Here is a 17413-nt window from a genome sequence, read left to right as displayed (position 1 = left end):
CTGTTTCTTTTCCAGCAAAACAACTTCAGGTCTTCAGCTTGCTGCAATTACCCCATGGGGTAGCAAATAAACACACACTAAACCAGAGGCAATATAGTGAAAACGTTGTATTGTGACATGCTTTTCCAGTTCAAAATGTTGAAAGCATTTTTTTTTTTTATTGAACAAATTATTAAATCCTACATGCAAAATTCTGAAAGCCTACACTACATGTTAAAACAGCTGAACACATCCTATTCACACTTTATCTTGGGATCTTTCAAACGACAACTAACAGTCTATTAATATAACTATGACCAGCAGACTAATTTGGATGGACTTCTTTAGCTCTTGAAAATACTCTATACAAGAGCACTAGTAATTCATTCACTTTTATTTTTTTTTATTTTGATCACAAACACTATACAATCTGTATTGTAGGTGTTAAAACATGTATTTTCTTTAAAAAAGTTTAAGAAGTATTAAAACAGTTTTAACAGTGACAAAGTAGGCTTTATTCCAATTATCTGTGTTCAATTATTCAACACCAATTTTTATAATACCTAAATCTACTAAGACCTACTTCTTTTGGACCTGTGCCATCTGTTCTACCAGGTAACTTCCCAAATTATGAAATTTATAATTTTCGTCTTTAAAAATAAATTGTTGGAATTATTTCTGAAGATGGCAGTGCTTAGACCCAGCCCACACATTTTATAAATATGTTACAACTACACACAGCACACAGCTTCACAGTTCATGCGATAGGCAGTGTCTAAAAAATCAGTTACTAACTTCCAAAAACATTTAAATATCTACGGTATTTAAACACAGTGTTTTCTAGTTCCTCATAAGAAAAGTAAGCTGTAAACATTTTTACCTTTAGTTCATGCCTTGTTTTTTAGGTAATGTGGACTTATTTTGTTGGTTTGTTGGGGTTTTTTTAAGTCTACAACCATTGTTGGAATAAATCTGTGTTCCCAAAAATATTACATTCCATGGATAAAGCACAAGTCTATTATATAACCATGTGATACAGATACAGAAAATGAACTACTGTATTCAAAAACATAAAAGTAAAGATACTAAAGCAGTCCATAGCTGTTAGAGCTGATGCTTTCAGAATACAGACCAACATTGTGACACTAAAAATGTTCAAAAATAAGGCCTCTGAAATAAATATTTCCATTCTTTAAAAAAAGATATAATAAAAATGTACATCACATGGTCAATGTAGGTATAAAAAGCACTAAGTTAAACCATTCTGGATGATGTATCTGAAGTAAAATGGCCTAGGTTTTGCTTCTGCCGACGTCCTCTATTATTTTTGGGGCATTTTCTGTTAAAAAAAAGAAGAGAGAAATAGGAAAGGAGGGCTGATTTTATATATGCCACCTATAATTAAGCCTAACAATCATGCATTGACTCAATTTTCTGTACTTAGCAATAGCAAGGAGTCTGTGATCTGTGCTGACAAGCGGGACACTCCTGCTGTTCAGTACTGGACTGGGAATGTCTGTAGGACCCCAGATCGTGCAGAAGGGAGCCCAGCTTGACCTTGAGACTGAAACCAGCAAGGTGCTGCATCCTTCAGCCTTGATCCAGCAAACACATTCCACAGGGAATGATTGTATTAGCTTTGCTTTATACATATTTCATATTTAAAACCCAGTGGATGGTGAGGCTGGATCAATCAGCCTTTTGAAGTGCTGGACCTCCAGGTGCCTTGCTGCTTGCTGCAGCCCATGAGACAGAGCCCACCCAGGTCTCTCTGTGGGGCGACTCTGGCAGTCCCTTTCTTGGGGCCAGACACACAACTAAAAGAATTCACAAAAGCCAGCAATCCTGAATGGAATGGCACTCAGCCAAGGCAATGAATGATGAAGCAGTCCTGCTGGGATGCAGCAAGACGTGAGAGACTGAGAGCTGGGGAATGGTCATACAGAGGCTGAAAGAAGAGCTTACCCATAGCCTTCCACACCACTGCTTTGGCCAGCAGGATGTTCAGTGAAAAAAGGAATGACATCAATTGCATGAGCCAAGTAAGTCTTTTACATGTGCAGGTGGTGTTTTATACATGTGCTAGTGTCCGTTAGGTTGAACTTTACAAGGGATACAGGGAAAAAGGCCTGTATTGTTAATTCGCCGTGTCCCTCTACATCCCTGAGTTTTGGAAGTCTTAAACTAATGCAGTAGCAGAAATTTTATGGCCCAATGTATGTGGAGCTGAAAAAGTAATGGACAACTTGAGGAGGAAAAGTCAAACTGTGGCACGGATGCTCAAGTGTAAGACTTAAATACTTCATGCGTCTATAAGGTAAAAAAGTCATCCTTTATCTGTCTCAGAGACCTCAGTGTTTTGTTTGGTTCAAGTCTTAGACCTGAATGCCTTGTCCTCAAAAAGAACCCATGGCTCTCATCTGAGTTTTTACACAGTTTGAGAATGAGTTTCTACACAGAGTGGAGACAACCTATAGTTGTTTCAAAATGTGCTTGTGCATCTTTAAGTTTCACAAAACAGGTTCTTACAGTGAGTGTCTAATAATGGGACTAAGTTGTACATTAATTTTCAGAAAGTGTAGATGATGTGAGGGGTACTTCTTTCTCTGTGTAACACCATTTACAGTTGTCCCACACGGAACAGCATCTTGTCAGCCTCTCTGGCTTCACTGGGTGGCAGCTGGGGATCAAAGGTTCCACAAAATTTCAGCAATACCTCAATAAGTCCAGTGAAGGCCTAACACGGTAGCTTAACTCTAGGATTTGTTTTAAGGCTGATCTGTTCTGCTGTGTGTTTGGTCTGGAGATTCAGAGTGGTTACTGGTGGTTTCTAAATTCAAACAAATCTGTCTTTAGTGACCAAAGAAACAAAGGGGCAGATAGGATGTTACATGATCATCCTGCTCCAGCATTAGGTAATTTTTAAGTGCATATTAAGCAAATAAAATGTTGGACATCATATAATTAAATACAGAAAAAGTATATCCATACAATGTGTAATTTTTCACTGTTTTTGTCTTTACCTACCTGGTTATGCACATGACAATTGCAACTATAATGGCAATCTGTACAGCTCCAATTATTGCTGCAATAAGGACATGCGTAAGCTTTTGTCTACTTGGGACAACATAAAGAATACTAAAGTCTGTCTTTTCACAGTGCTGTCCAGTATATCCTGATTCACACCTGAAAAAGAAAAAGAATATTTCATGGAATCTGTAATTTGACAGCACCCCAGTGATTTTGCAGATGAAATGAGAAATCCAAGGTGACTCCAGCTGAGAAAGAACTGGTGAGAAGGTGCACGTGTGGTAATGCTTGGGTTAGGGAATGGTTTGGATCTGTGTGGCAGGAGAAGAGACAGAGCAAGTAGATATGATCTGCTTTTTCTGGATTAGGTTACTAGTGGCCCTCTGAAAACACACCAGCATGAGGAAGACCCCGATTTGTCAAAAGAAATATGTGGGTCATTATTATATTGGTACAATACTTAAGAAGAATGAAGCAACTGGCTGGAACAAATAGACACTAGGAAGACAAGTGGACAAGGCTAAATGAAATGAAAGAATCATGTTCATGAAACACAGAGAGAGCACAGCTCATTCAGCTCCATTGTTATATATGGGACAGAAGTGACAGAGAGGAAGGGGAACCTTGAAATATGGATTGAAAATCCACCTTGAAAAAAGAAGACTCCTTTTCAAGTTGCAACCTAGAGAAGTGGAATCTTGCAAAATCTACTGGACAAGACCAGCACCAAACCCCCTCCTCCCTTGTGGCTGAGCCAGAATTTGATGGAGGTCAGCTTAGAAAACCCAATGGCTCACAGCTGTTTCAGTGAGAGTTCAAGGAAGAATCCAAAATAATTTGCATGGGGAGGGGAGAAATAACAGGAAGCAGAAGAGAATCAGCTCTCTAAGTGGTAACTTGCCTGAGCAAAGCAGCAGTTAGCTCAATGAGAAGCTCAACAGAAGCTGTTCCTGAGCAGTGATGTGTTCGGCAATGCAAGATGTGCCAGTGCAAACACACTCTGAAACAATCCATGCCTCAAGGCAAAAGAGGCTTAGGCACAAGAAAAGGCAAGAACCACCCAAACCACTGAGATGAAGTCTGCAGAGTCAAAGGCCACCACTTGAAACCCTGGGCAAGTTCCTAATACAGCTGTCCTTTAGAATTGACTGACACGAATGCATCACTGTGGTCAACTGAATCATACACTTGGCCTCCAGCTCTGCAGCTGCAGAAGAAATACTCACATGCAGGCAGAGCAACAATCATTTTGTAAACTGGATCTGACAAGCCTGAATGCAACACAAAATCAGACTCATCCATTTAAAAGCTTTGTGCTAGGGTAGGAATTAATTCTTTTTGGAGCAACAAAATAATTACACCAAAGACCTTTTTACAAATGCTAATGCAACTCCTAATCCTCCTCTGCATGCAGGGATAATAGTTGGGGTTTACATGTTCATAATCTTGTGACTCTACTTTCTCCAGCCATGAGCTGCTGTGTAAGGAGTTTTGGTTCAGGCATGAACCAAATTCCAGTAAGACTTGTTAAAAAAACCCTCCATGTGGTAGAAGTGTGCCCAGTGGTAGCCAGGAAGTGAATAAAGGGAACTCTGAATAAGCATATGAGAAGAATGAGGACAGTGAACACACTAGTAATCATGCAAGAAAATACAGAAAGGAAGATGTCTCCTTGTTAGTCAAGAGGACTTAAATCTTATTGTTACTTTGCTTTTATTTTCATTAAAGAAAGTAGCAGACAAAGTATTATCAATGTGAGAACTGCTTTAATGCAGAGGAGACAAAACAAAGCAGAGCTGGCACAAGGAATTCAAAGATGTTTCCTCAGAAACACTGAAATGACAAGAAATTATTTCTGAGAAATACTGAATGCAGATTCAGGAGGAAAAGTGCTTGCATTAAGAATTACATAGTGGCAGGATGAAGTAGCAGTCACTAGTTTTTTACTTTAAACTAGCAGAACAGATTTTAAAACATTCTGCTGCATAAATGTATAACAAGATAATATAGAATTAGTATAATAGCAAGATCAATAGAGGTCAGAAAGGATTTATCAAAATAAGCTGATTAGTCAATTAATTGATTTAGCATAAAGTTTAGATTTCTTTTTAAAGGGCTGGACTGTGTCCTTGACACAGCCTGCCATAAGGACAGGGCAGAACTGCACTGCACAAGGGGGGCAGCAGGAGACAGACCTGATCCCATCTGTGCAAAGGCTGCTGAACTCAATACTGTGCTACTGACTGCTACAAAACCTTCCTCCCACCCGCCTGCTGGCAGTCCTGGAGGGCTGCTGTACAGTAAGCAAGGAGATTCATTGCCCTCAGTGAAAGCAGAACTCGGAATTTGCTCTGCACGAGTATTTTCTGCAGCTTTATAGGTCATCCGATACCTCACATACATCGCTGCCAGGAAATGAGGACCAAATTAAACAATGTAAATGCTAGATGCCTGTGAGAACTGAAAGCATTTGAAAATAACAATTTGCCCTTAGCAATCATCATTATATTTTCCTTGCTGGAGAAAGAGAGAATTTTTTTCTCTGATAGAGGTACATGATTACTACGGCAGATTGATGTCTGTTATAAACTATTTGTTTCCTTAATAACTCCGCTCCAGTAAGAAACATGCATAAAGCATGAGACCATCAGTATTTTAATAGCCAAGAAAAATCCAAAGGAGGTCTGATAGTCAGGGTCAAGAACTGATAGTCACAAATTCTGGGCTGGAACCACATGAGGTTTGTTGTGCTAGGCTCAGCACTGAGATACTATTCAGAATATTTAAATACATAGCTACTGAAGCTAGTAACAGTAAATATAACTATAAAATAGATTTTAAAAGGATGGTAAATTAATTAGATCCATCAAAACATTGCCTATCAATACTTACTAGAGTAATAATAAATATTTAAAAGATGGAATTTACACTGAATCATAAATTGATAGATTACTATAAGATTAGCACCTTCCAACAAAAATTCTGAGAAAATAAAAATTAATTAATTCAGACAGGAATGTTTCCCTTGAAATACTGCTACTTTAAACATTTTGAGGACAAATACATTATGAATTGTGTTAAATACAGCTCTAGATCAAAAGAATACCGTAATCAGATGCTGTTGCCTAATGCCCATCAAGATGATGGTGGGGGTGCACCCAGTTTCCCAAAAGAAGCAAAGCCATGTTGAGTTCTCTTGGTTCCAGACCAAAAGAAAACCAAAACAGTGCTATTGGAAAGCTGAAAATAAACAAGAAAGGGTCTTGCATGGTAAAAGAAATAATAGAAGTTTTCAAGTGCTTAAGTTGCCAACAATGCTGGCTCTGCCATTTTGGGGCTTCCTGCTCTCTGATCTGTCTGGAAACCCTTAAATCTTGGCAGTGCAAAAAACGCCTAAATATCATCAATCAATAAGGATCAAGGGAGAAAATATGAAAGCATCCAATGGATTTACAGCTGAAGTTTCAAAAGCAAAGGAAAGCAAAGAGTTATGGCAGTTCCAGCCACATTAATCTGAAAGTACAAGCTTGCAAGATAAAAGCTCAGGAGTGAAACCTCCTAATAAGTAGGGCACTGCACCTTATTGCAAAGTGGCCTTTTGCTATAAACAAATTTTAAATAATAATACTAATAATACTAATACTACTACTAATAATAATAATAGCAAGAACAACAATAATAAAGTTTTGGAGGAAAAAAAAGATACAGAATTCCATTGGTGAAATGTAAAAGGAAAAGAATTATTTGGGAGCTAAGGAATATTCATATACTCTGGAAAACACTGAAGGGCTTAATATTGAGTGTTCTGAGTTGCTAGTTTACACTGTAGACAAAAGGTGTGGGCTAAAGAATATTTTGCAAATTTTTATTCTCTAGATAAGCCTATTACTTTGAAAAAGGGCAATAAATGTTAAAAATAAGGTATTGATTCTCTAGAGGGAGTTTACGACAGGAGCAATAAAATGTGCTGATAGTGTAAGAACAGACTGAGGGGTCAGTGGTGAAAGAACAGTCACAGAGAGAAGCCAAGGAAGGCACAGGCCTTTCTAATGTGTTTCTGTTTCGCTTGTTTTTTAGCTCTGGATGTGATTTAGCAGGTGAAAATAAGAAGGCAACACTGAGGCTACACTCCTCAGAGGGATTCAGGTTCTGATGTACCTGAGTGACCAAGCCTCTCCTCTGAGCACTATCTCCCTCCTGATGGGAGCAGCTGGTGCTGCCCACAGCACAGGGATGCTCCTCCTGTGCCACTGCTTAGATATCACAAACTGACACATGCTGTCATTATGCCTAGAGAGCATTTTGATTAAGCTTTACAGTGATTTCAATAAGATTTTGGAGACATGAAGGACTTACCGGCAGGAAGCCTTCTGAGTGGAATAAATGAACTCACATTTCCCATGTATACAGTAACCATTGAAGCTTTCTGAACAAGGTATGTGGTTTCCAATGTAAATGTCTTCTCTTTGATCACTGGCATCTTGAAAAGAAATATACATAAACAATTATACATGGGTCTATGATGTTAATTTAAAACTCTCAACCAGGAATAACATATCCTTAAAAACTTGCAGTGAATAAAGGAATAGAGAATAATAAAGCAGAGGCTTAAGGGGGAAGTTTCAGAGGCACCTACAGAGATTTGCTAAAAGGTACTGCACTGGAAAATGATCCTCAGACACCTCTAAACATGCTTTTTATATTGTGTTTCTCAAAAAGGAGAAAAGTGTTCGTGACAGAAACAAACCAAAGCAGGAAGATCAGCAGAAGCTTTGTCAGTGGCACTGGGGCAAAGAGCTAATACATAGATACAGAGAGCTGTCTCCCATGTGTAAACAGATGAAAAAGAACCCTCTAAAAAGGATTAGAAAGATGTTGAACCACATTTTATGATTACTGGGTAGAAAAGCACTTGATACAGCCCAGATCTGATTGGTATCACTGGTGGTTAAAGTTGAAATCAAACACACTTCAATAGGAATCTTCCTCAGAGAAACATTTTTATGGAGAGAGAACTTAAAAATATTGAAATGTGTTTAGAACACCCATTCCTTTGGGAAGTGTGCTGGTTTTGGCTGGGATGGAGTGAACCTCCTTCACAGCAGCTGATGGAGTGCTCTGGTTTTGATTTCTGGCTGAAATAATGGTGGTAACACAACACTGTTTTGGCTGATGCTGAATGGAGCTCACACAGCATCGAGACTTCCTCTGCCTCTCCTCTGCTTCTCCCCTCAGCAGGAAGACTGGGAGTGGGCAAGCCTGGGAGGGGACACAGCCAGGACAGCTGACCCAAAGTGGCCAGAGGAATGTCCCACACCACACGACATCATGCTCAGCAATAAAAACTATAGTTTTGGTGTTTCCAAGGTAGCAGCTGCTCAGAGGTTGGCTGGCCATCAGTCTGCTGATGGGATATTGTGGGTGACAGCTTTTGCATCTCTTGTTTATTTTTCCTCTTTTTCTTCACCCCTTTGATTCTTAAACCACCTTTAACTTCACTGATGAGTTTTTCTCATGTGTGCTTTCCTGATTCTTTCTTCCATCATCCCGAGGGGAGCTGGGATAGAGCCAGTGGGCTCTCAGTTGGTGTCCAGCTCAGCCCAGCACAGGAAGGCAATCCCTTCTGCCCAACATCTTTCATGCCTCTGTTATGTTAACAAAACTAGCCAAAGTTGTGTTTATTTTCAACCATTTTTCCCCCAAAATTTTTGGTACAGAAGTCCTAAACACTTCTATGAGAAGCTGATATTCAAGCTGATATAAGAAGCTTAGTTAAAGAAGCTGATATTTCATAATGAAGAGGGATCTTAAGATGTGAGCATAATTATAGAATTGTGTTCATTTCCATGGCAATAGACCATAGCTTCACAAATAAAAGACTATTAAGCAAAAGGAAATGTGAAGAAGAAATCTCTTATACAATTGCAGATATTTGAAATTAAACCACAAAGAAAGAGAATATATTTTTACAAGAAAAAAGGAGAGACATGCTGCTCTTTTTCGTTTTTTTCTGATATGTCTGGAATGTATTTTAATTTGGTTCTGGAGAAAAAACCGCAACCCTGAATTAGAGGTATTAGATATAAGGAAGTCTGTTAATTCAGGATGTTTTGAAGATACAGAGGGCCTGACATAAAATAAGAGCATTGACTAGTACTGACAGTGTGTCTACCACTGTACTGGTGGAAATAGACTATGTGGTGACATGTCTAAGAGGAGAAAAGTGGGGATGTCTCATCCCAAAATGATAATCTCTCTTCTTTTCCAAGAATTTAATTACTGTCATATCTGGTCCCAATCAAACCTTGTAATGAGCTACAGACAATTATATGAGTATGTTCAGAGAGCTGCACCTATCTGGTTTTAATACCTGTACTGATACACAGTGTGAGGCCCAGTGGAAAACTGGAAGGTGCATCCCCTGCAAAGAGGCCAGACAGCCACACACAGGCCAGAGGCAAAACTTAAATTAAGCAAGAAGGTGTTAAATGCAGGAGGGGATTCCTAGTGTAAAATAGACATTTGCCTCCCTTTTGACAGGAATCCATTTTTAATCAGAGACACCTGCTGCTTCAGAGCTTCCAAGTGAAAGGTAACTGGTGCAGGAGCCTTGAAAGAATGACTGGATATAGGAGTTCAAAAACTTCACCAGAAGGAACAATCATGCATAAAAACTGAAACCCTGATGGTCATCTTGGTGCAACAAAACCACCAAGCCAGCTGAATCTGGGAAGAGAGACCTTTCTGATGGAACTTTAGGTAGCCACTTGCAGTGCAGGAGAAGACTGTCACAGTTCTAGAGACTAAAACATATTGTCCATTCAGAGAACAGGGTTTAACAAGATTAACTCACAGGAACGGAAAGCAAAAGCAAACAGGTAGGAGTGTGGACTGTTCTCTTATCCTGGATGAAAAACAACAATTCAAAGAAGTTCAATTCAGGCTCTCACTATCTAAAGAGACCTGAGCACTGTATTAAAAAATTTCAAAACAACCTTTTTCTTATTAAGCATGCTCTCTCCATCCACATCATTTGCTGAATGTGAGACTGCACAAGCCATACACATTAATAATAATAATTATATACAATGGTTTTTCCACTAACTAGATTTCAAGGGCAATTTACATGCAATGAATAAAAGGCTGTTACCTCTTTGGAATAGGAACTGAAAGTGGTATTTCATTACATAACATAATAAGATGTATATTGCATTTGGTGCCTTTTATACCTTCATAATGTAAGTGAAAATTGACATTAAGTCACTCCAACTGGTACATCATATGCAGTGAAAATAAGAGAATTTATGAAAAGAGAAAAATATATGAAGCTTTTTGGCACTGAATGACTTTTCAAGAAGAACACAAGGGATGTTGAAAGCTATGTTTGGATGACTTTACTCAGGGAAGCCAAGGGAGTGCAAACAAGTATAATGACAAAAAAACCCTGAAGACCAGAGATAACAGAGAAGGCAGCAACCCCTTGGAGCAAAACCTGCATTAAGACCAGAACTGAGGAGAAATAAGAGTGACTTATGTTCATTTGTGATTCTTTCCTGTGCAAAATATCAGCACCCATTTGCAGACTGGATTCTCTTTTCAGGGAAGTTCTCTTCCTCCCTGGGACCTGAATTAGAGATGCCACCACAAGACTGAAGAGGTTATTGCAACCTTCAGACTACTACTCACTCCTGCTGTTTCATGTGGCTACTAAAGATGATGTAGCCACAAAAAGCCTGAGTTCAATCAAATGAGGTTTCAGAAGCCCTGGGGCAATGCTAAAAAAATTTGGGAACAGATAGTGTTTCCCTTCATTCCTCCCAATAACGAGGGAGAACTTGAAACAAACAGGTGAGCCCAGGATGTCAATACCTTGCTCTCGGACTGGGGTTTCCACCAAAACTTTGGGGTTTTAAATGATGGAAAAGCAAGGTATGCTGGGGCCTGATGGAACCAACCTGTCCTGAAGGGTAAAATGACTTTTGGAGTGTAAGCTGGGAGCATGGAGAGGGATTTAAACTAGAATTGATGGGGGAAGGGGATTCCAACATCATTAGAGTAGGTAAGTCACATGGCATCACCTGAGGGTAGCAAGTGCTAGTGGGAACACTTCCACTGCTCCTGGGAGCATGGAGAGCTCAGCAACACATTTGAAATGCTTGAACACCAACACACGCAGTATGAGAAGCAAACAGGATGAACTAGAAGCACTGGTCAGCTCCCAGAGCTACAATATCACTGGTATTTGCATGAATTGGTAAAATGAGTCCCACAAGTGGAGCGTTGGGATGGGGGGCTCCAGGCTGTTCAGGAGGGACAGGCAGGGCAGACAAGTTGGAGATATCACGTTGTATGTAAGGGAGAGCTGATTGTACAGCACTCTGAGTTAGTGCTGATGTAGCTGGGAGCCTCTGAGTGAAGGCTAGAGGGATGGGAAACAAGGAAATGTGGCAGTGGATGTCTACTACTGATTGCCTAGCCAGAATGTGAGCACTGATGACTTATTCTATAAGCAATTATGAGAAATCTCTGCATTGCTAGCCCTTGTCATTATGGGAGGTTTTTAACTTCCCACACATCACCTGGGAATATAATATTGCTGTGATGAGCAGGACTTTCTTGACATTTTCAGGAGACAATAACTTCTTCTCAGAGGTACTCAGTGAGCCAAGCCCTCCTAGGCTTGCTTTTTGTGAATAGAGGGCTCATGGGGGTGTAATTTTAGGTGTCTGTCTGGCCATAGTGACCATGAAATGGTTGAGCTCTCAGTGCAATGAGAATAAAGGACACCAGCGTTGCTACCCTGGATTTCAGCAGAAAAAACCTTTAAGCTATTCATGGAGCTCTTTAGCAGAGTACCCTGGCAATCTGCTTTGGAGGGGTCCATGAGTGCTGGTCAAGGTGTCAGAAGTGCCTTTAGAAGCACAGGAGCAGAAAATTCTGCTGCATTGTAAGTCAAGCAAGTGGGGCAGAAGACCAGCTTGACTGAACAGGGAACTCTTTGTGGAGCTCAAGAGGGAAGATAATTTGTATGGCCACTGGAAGTGAGATCAGGCTTCACAGGAAGAGTACAGAGCTGTGGTTTGTAGACACAAAAGGCTAAAGCTCATTCTGAACTGAATCTAGCCAGTGTTGTGTAAGATAACAAGAACAGCTTTTTCAAGTGTGTTACCAGCAACAGGAGGTCTAAAGAAAGCATTGGAGTGATACTTGATGTGTATGATCATCTGACTAGCAGGGATGAAGGAAAAGTTGAGGCATTAAAGGTCATTAAAAGGTAAGGAACAGTTCATGTAGGTAAAACATTTTCAACCAATGTGATTCAACATATTAGTTTACTGAAATATTTTAAAACACCCTAACAAATACAGAATCATCCATTTTTCCCAGAAGTTAACAGAAAAGATGGGATCATGGCAGGGTAAAGTAATTTTCCCAGCACTTGGAGTGAGTCCAATCCTGTGGCCACCGCACAGGGTACTGCTCAGCTGGGCATCTTAGAGGAATACAGCAGGCAAAACTCTCAAATCATGCACATCTTGCCATGCACATCTTGCCTTGCAACATGCTGTAAGAGAGAAACTGCTCACAGGCCTGTCTCAGTTACAGGAAGCAGAGCTGTGAGGCAGACTAGAAGAGCCTTGCATGCTCTATTTTGTCATCTTGTGAAGCTGTAAGCAAGAAGAACAAAGTCTGCACCGTACCTTTCACTTCTGGCCGATACTGCATGCCATCATCTTTCTTTCCAACTGCATTTGTGTCATCTGTTTCTAGGTGATAAACACATGCATGGTTACTCATTAGGAAAGGATATTCTCCAGACCACTATGTGTGCATCACTGATAAGCCAGAATAATATTCAAAGAACTATTTTAAATTGCAGTAAAGCTGGACACACTCCCACATTGTTCCTCCCACACAACCAGGCTGGTATCACACCTAGTTGGTAGCTCTGGTGTCCAGACCAACATGGCTCACCTCAAGCTTTAGGTTTTGAACTAAAAACTTTTCTGTGGTATGGACCTAGGTGATTTCGGTGACAGTCTGTTTTGGTGTTGGAACTGCCCAAGTTACAGATCTAGATGTAACTGGCAAAAAGTTGGTAGAAATCTGTTATTCCCATGAGAAAGTCCTAAATGAAGCCCCCAAAACCAAAGGATTATCTACAAGGCAGTATTAGCTGCAAGGCAGTAGGCAGAGGGCTTCAGTGGATCATTCCATGACTGGAAAAGGAAATTATAGAATCACTCACTTTGGTTGGAAATAAGCATATTTCAAATGCTTATTTCCAAATAAGCATTTGAAATGCAAATAAAGGAAAAACCCCTTAAGAATAAAGGATCAATGTTTGTGCAATCAGGGCCCAACCTGACTCACACTGGAAGCACATTTTGCAGCCCACAGCAACAAGGGGGAAGATTTCCCACGCATCCATATTCTTTCTGTTCTCCTACCACCCCCTCATGTAAGAACTGTTGGATTATTGATCAGATTTTCCCAAGAGCTTTTCCAGTCTTTCCAGGTAACAGCAGCCAAAGAAAGACAATGTAAACACAGCACTACGTGTGTAGTGTGGGAAACTCAAAATTGCGGGTGATGAGTTCACTGACAACTGCATCAGTGACTTCTGACCAAAAACACAAAAGGGAAAGTCTACCAAGCCAAGCTATGTCAGGATTTAACTTTTCCAGAAAGCCAAAATTAATCCCACCTGAGCAGTGGCCAAGGTGCCTGATGTCAATCTGCTCTTGCCTCAGACATGATGCCTCTCTGACAAAGCACGGATTGTTATAGGAACTTCCATCAGAAGCACATACAGGATTAAAACTGTATCCACTGCAGTCTATGTTACACACACACCTGTTAATTGAAGCACACAGCAAATAAAAATTAAGTCATGTTAAGTCCTAAGTAAACACTAGCTCGGGCACCAATGCCGGGAGGGGAGAGCCTGCTGCATGAGGACGCTGAAGAAGTCATTGGCATCTCAGGCTTCCAAGCAGAATGTACAGAATTGTGAATACATACTTCAGTGTGCTTTTCTATAATGTATAAATGTTTCTTGTAGTTTTACTCCAGTATCAATCTCATAGAATACACCTGAAAAACAATAACACTTTAGTAGAAAGATTTACTACATTAATATACCAGTTTGTAGTGTTTATTCTCTAGTGTGAAGAAAATCAGAAGAATATTCTAACTTTTTCAGCATCAGGGTCCTTGAGAGGGAAAACAAAAAGGACCCCCTTTTCTGTTAGGCAATAGAAAGAGTTGTATTTCAATGTCTCTACAGACTTAATATGCTTGGTTAATATTGGTTAATATCTTGCTGTGTCATTTCAGAAAGACTTTCATTCATACCTTTAAAAGTTAACAATAGGTCTATTATGTTGCATTTAAAACAGGATTATGCAATCTGAATTAATTCATATTGCATCCCATTAACATTTTGGTTGTTAAGGATGAATGATTTTCTACCCAATTTGCAGGTAGGGATTGTAAAATGAAAACGGGAAAAATGAAGACCTAGCATGTAGCTGTTTCCGAACCACACAAGGCAGGACAGCCAAAGGCTCAGACAGGACTATGACTTGGTCATGTTTAGTGCAGAGGGGGGCATATGTGGCCCGAAGTTTAGAGTCCGACTAGCTGAGGGCGAAAGGCCGACGCCCCTCTGCAATTCCTGGCCAGCACCCTTCGGCGTCTGATGGCTTCGGGCTGTGCTGGCTGCGGACTGGCTTACTCCGCTGGTATTTTGGAGGAACGGAGCTGACTATTTCTCGGGGGTTAAACATCGGTTTATTGAAGGTGTTGCGGGATCCAAACACGGGGAAACCAACCGGGAAAAAGTTTTTTCATAGGGGGTGAAAACAGGATTATAAAGGAGGGGGGTGGGTACAGGCGGAACCAATCGGGAAAGGTGAGGGGATGAACTTCACAGAACTGACACTCTATGGAGACCAATAATCAAAAGGTAAAGGAGGTGTCTTGGGACCCCAGCCAACCACCATCTCCAGAGAGGAGAAGGTTCTCGAAACTTGGGAGGAGGAAGGGAGTGATTGACTGGACAGGGAGGAAACAACTTTCACTTATAAGGGAAACTAGGGGAGGAGCAATTACATATTGGCAACTATGAATAGCGGTTACTATAGCAACTTAGCTGACAGGCTAGCAGTGGCGGGAAAAACTGGGGGAACGAAACCATTTTACACATAATAGGGGAGAACAATACATAAATTGGGGGAATAACACAAGAAACTTAACAACACACTACCACAGTTTAGATACTTCTGTAGCCCCAGTAAGAAGTCCAGAATTTTACATATGTGAATGGCACAGGGAAACTTTGCAACTTTGCATGTTTCACACCCCCTGATTATTTTAATCAATATTCTGCTTTTTAACCGAACTTCTCTTTTTGAATTAAAGTTTCTATGTATGTTCCATATTGCTCTGCAAGTTCATCTCCACCTTTGGGATGGGGAAAGTAAAGGAGGATGGTTGCAGAATAAGGGGGAGAACAAGGTGGGCACCATGTCCAGCTCTCAGCCAAGCTGCTCCTGATGTCATTAGTGTGAGAAAGCCACTTTGCATCTTCTGAGGAGGTGGCAGTGGGCACAAGACCCTCTCCTTGGCAGAAAGCTCTGCAGTGGGCACATGGTCTGACTTCCAGGAGTAACTATTAGCTTCATCTTGATGTGACTTGCTCTTGTAAGTCACAGGAGGGAGGGAAACGTCCAAGCAACCAACTTAGCAGGTTTTTTATGTTCTTTCCCACTATTGCAGATAAAATTAAACTATTAAACAGACGAATATATGCCACAAGCTGGTAACAAATCTGCAGCAGAACCAAATTCCGTGCTGCAGAAACACTGAAGGTGGCCAGCATACTTTTCTCTTCTTCTTCTCCCATGAGAACCTTTTGTTCCTTAATTTAAATATTCTAATTTTGCAGGTAATTTTCCATGTCTGTGAACTTCAGATTGTTGCTAGACAGAACATCTCTAGTGCAAACAGGGTTTTAAGTGCACCTACTGACAGTGAAAAACTGGCCCAGTAATGAGTCTCTACACATCTTAGGGACCTACTTCCAAGAACTAATGAAGCCTCTAAATATCCATATGATGAGCATATGATAATCTTTCTTACTGGAAATGGTAATGGTTGTAAACCTCAGAACCAGGATGGAAATACTATTTTGTTTACCTACTCCCACATGATGTAAAGACTAATCAGGGTTTATTAGGGTTTACTACACACAAATAAAAGGCTCATGGCTCAGCAGTCCTGCATATTTATTGACACAAAGTAGCAGAGAGCTAGCCCTCATTTGTATGACACTGGCTGCGTGCAGACAGATACCTTTGGTCTCCCTTAAATCTGCCTAGCCACCATCTGATGTCTGTGGCATCATGATTATGGCTGGGTTTTGTCATTCCTGGTGACAAATAAGGTGAGTTTTGAAAATATCTTTTTTTTTCTTCATGGTGACATTACACACTAGAGTTGAAACCGCTTGGAAACTGCTTATATTTCCATAATTTGCTGTATTTAGGTTTAGCATCTAATATTAAATGCTTACTTTCTCAGAATTGTCAGATGCTTGTTTTAGGGGTGCTTATGAATTCCTGACCCTGGTATTCTATCAACAGCCTCAGTCTTATATCAAACCATCTCATCAAAGTACAGAAATTTCACATGTTGAGCCCCTTCACATGTATCTGATTATCTGCCTGCTGCCATTAGCTACTTCTTTGCCCACAGCCATGATGACAAGGGGTACTTCCAGCCTTCCCCTGGCCAGCTGGGCACTGGTCACTTGGCAGAGCTGTGACTTGGCCTTCAACTGTGGAATAATGAACAGTTGAATGGGACTGATGCACCTTACAAAAAACTCTTGTTCCATCATAAACCTCTAAAAGTTTATTCCATAAACCTCTAAAGCCTTTCAGAGGGCTGAAAGAGAACGAGTTGAGAAGAGGACATGGCTTGAATGCAATGGTCTGAAGGGAAAAGGGCTTCCACAGATGCAGTAGGGTGGCAGAGAGGGAGCCAGGAGAACGTGTTAGAAACCTGGACTCGTCAGAGACTCTGCATAGGGTGCAGTGAGTTTGCTATATGAGTCCTTGCTCATAGACAGTTTCCACTAGACCAAAAAATACAGACAGGACTGTAGGAAGTGCCAAATCGTGAGATGAGAGCAGAGACATATGGGGAATGCTGCTCTTGACAGAAAACATGAAAAGAATGTTGTTTTTAACTGCTTGGTGTTTGTGAAGGAAGGTAAAACCATGGGAGAGCAAGTTGCTGCTCTGATGTTTCACATCAAACACTTTGAAACTGGAGCCTGAGTCCCTGTGAGGGGATGGGACCACCACAGACTGAAACAGATGAGCAGCTCAGGAAA

The 17413-nt window shown here is 40.6% G+C and overlaps 1 protein-coding gene across 2 annotated transcripts in view; it reads right to left on the bottom strand.

The window, feature by feature from the left end:
• Positions 1–355: 355 nt before the first annotated feature.
• The window catches only part of TMEFF1 (transmembrane protein with EGF like and two follistatin like domains 1), a 115680-nt gene continuing 98622 nt past the window's right edge, over positions 356–17413 (bottom strand). The window contains exons 6-10 of one of the 2 annotated variants that reach the window (XM_064705669.1): positions 13718–13866; positions 12711–12770; positions 7366–7489; positions 3007–3165; positions 356–1318 (exon numbers count right to left, since the gene is read on the bottom strand). In XM_064705669.1, coding sequence (XP_064561739.1) covers positions 1234–1318; positions 3007–3165; positions 7366–7489; positions 12711–12770; positions 13718–13866 — 577 coding nt within the window. In that variant the 3' untranslated portion in view covers positions 356–1233. Of the gene's footprint in view, positions 1319–3006; positions 3166–7365; positions 7490–12710; positions 12777–13717; positions 13867–17413 lie in introns of both variants that reach the window. The other variant, XM_064705668.1, reaches the window with a different exon arrangement.

The sequence above is a fragment of the Zonotrichia leucophrys genome, chromosome 2 (assembly GCF_028769735.1).
Source record: "Zonotrichia leucophrys gambelii isolate GWCS_2022_RI chromosome 2, RI_Zleu_2.0, whole genome shotgun sequence".
Classification (NCBI taxonomy): domain Eukaryota; kingdom Metazoa; phylum Chordata; class Aves; order Passeriformes; family Passerellidae; genus Zonotrichia; species Zonotrichia leucophrys.
The sequence above is the reverse complement of the archived record's forward strand: the minus strand, read 5'-3'. Positions and strand labels throughout refer to the sequence as shown.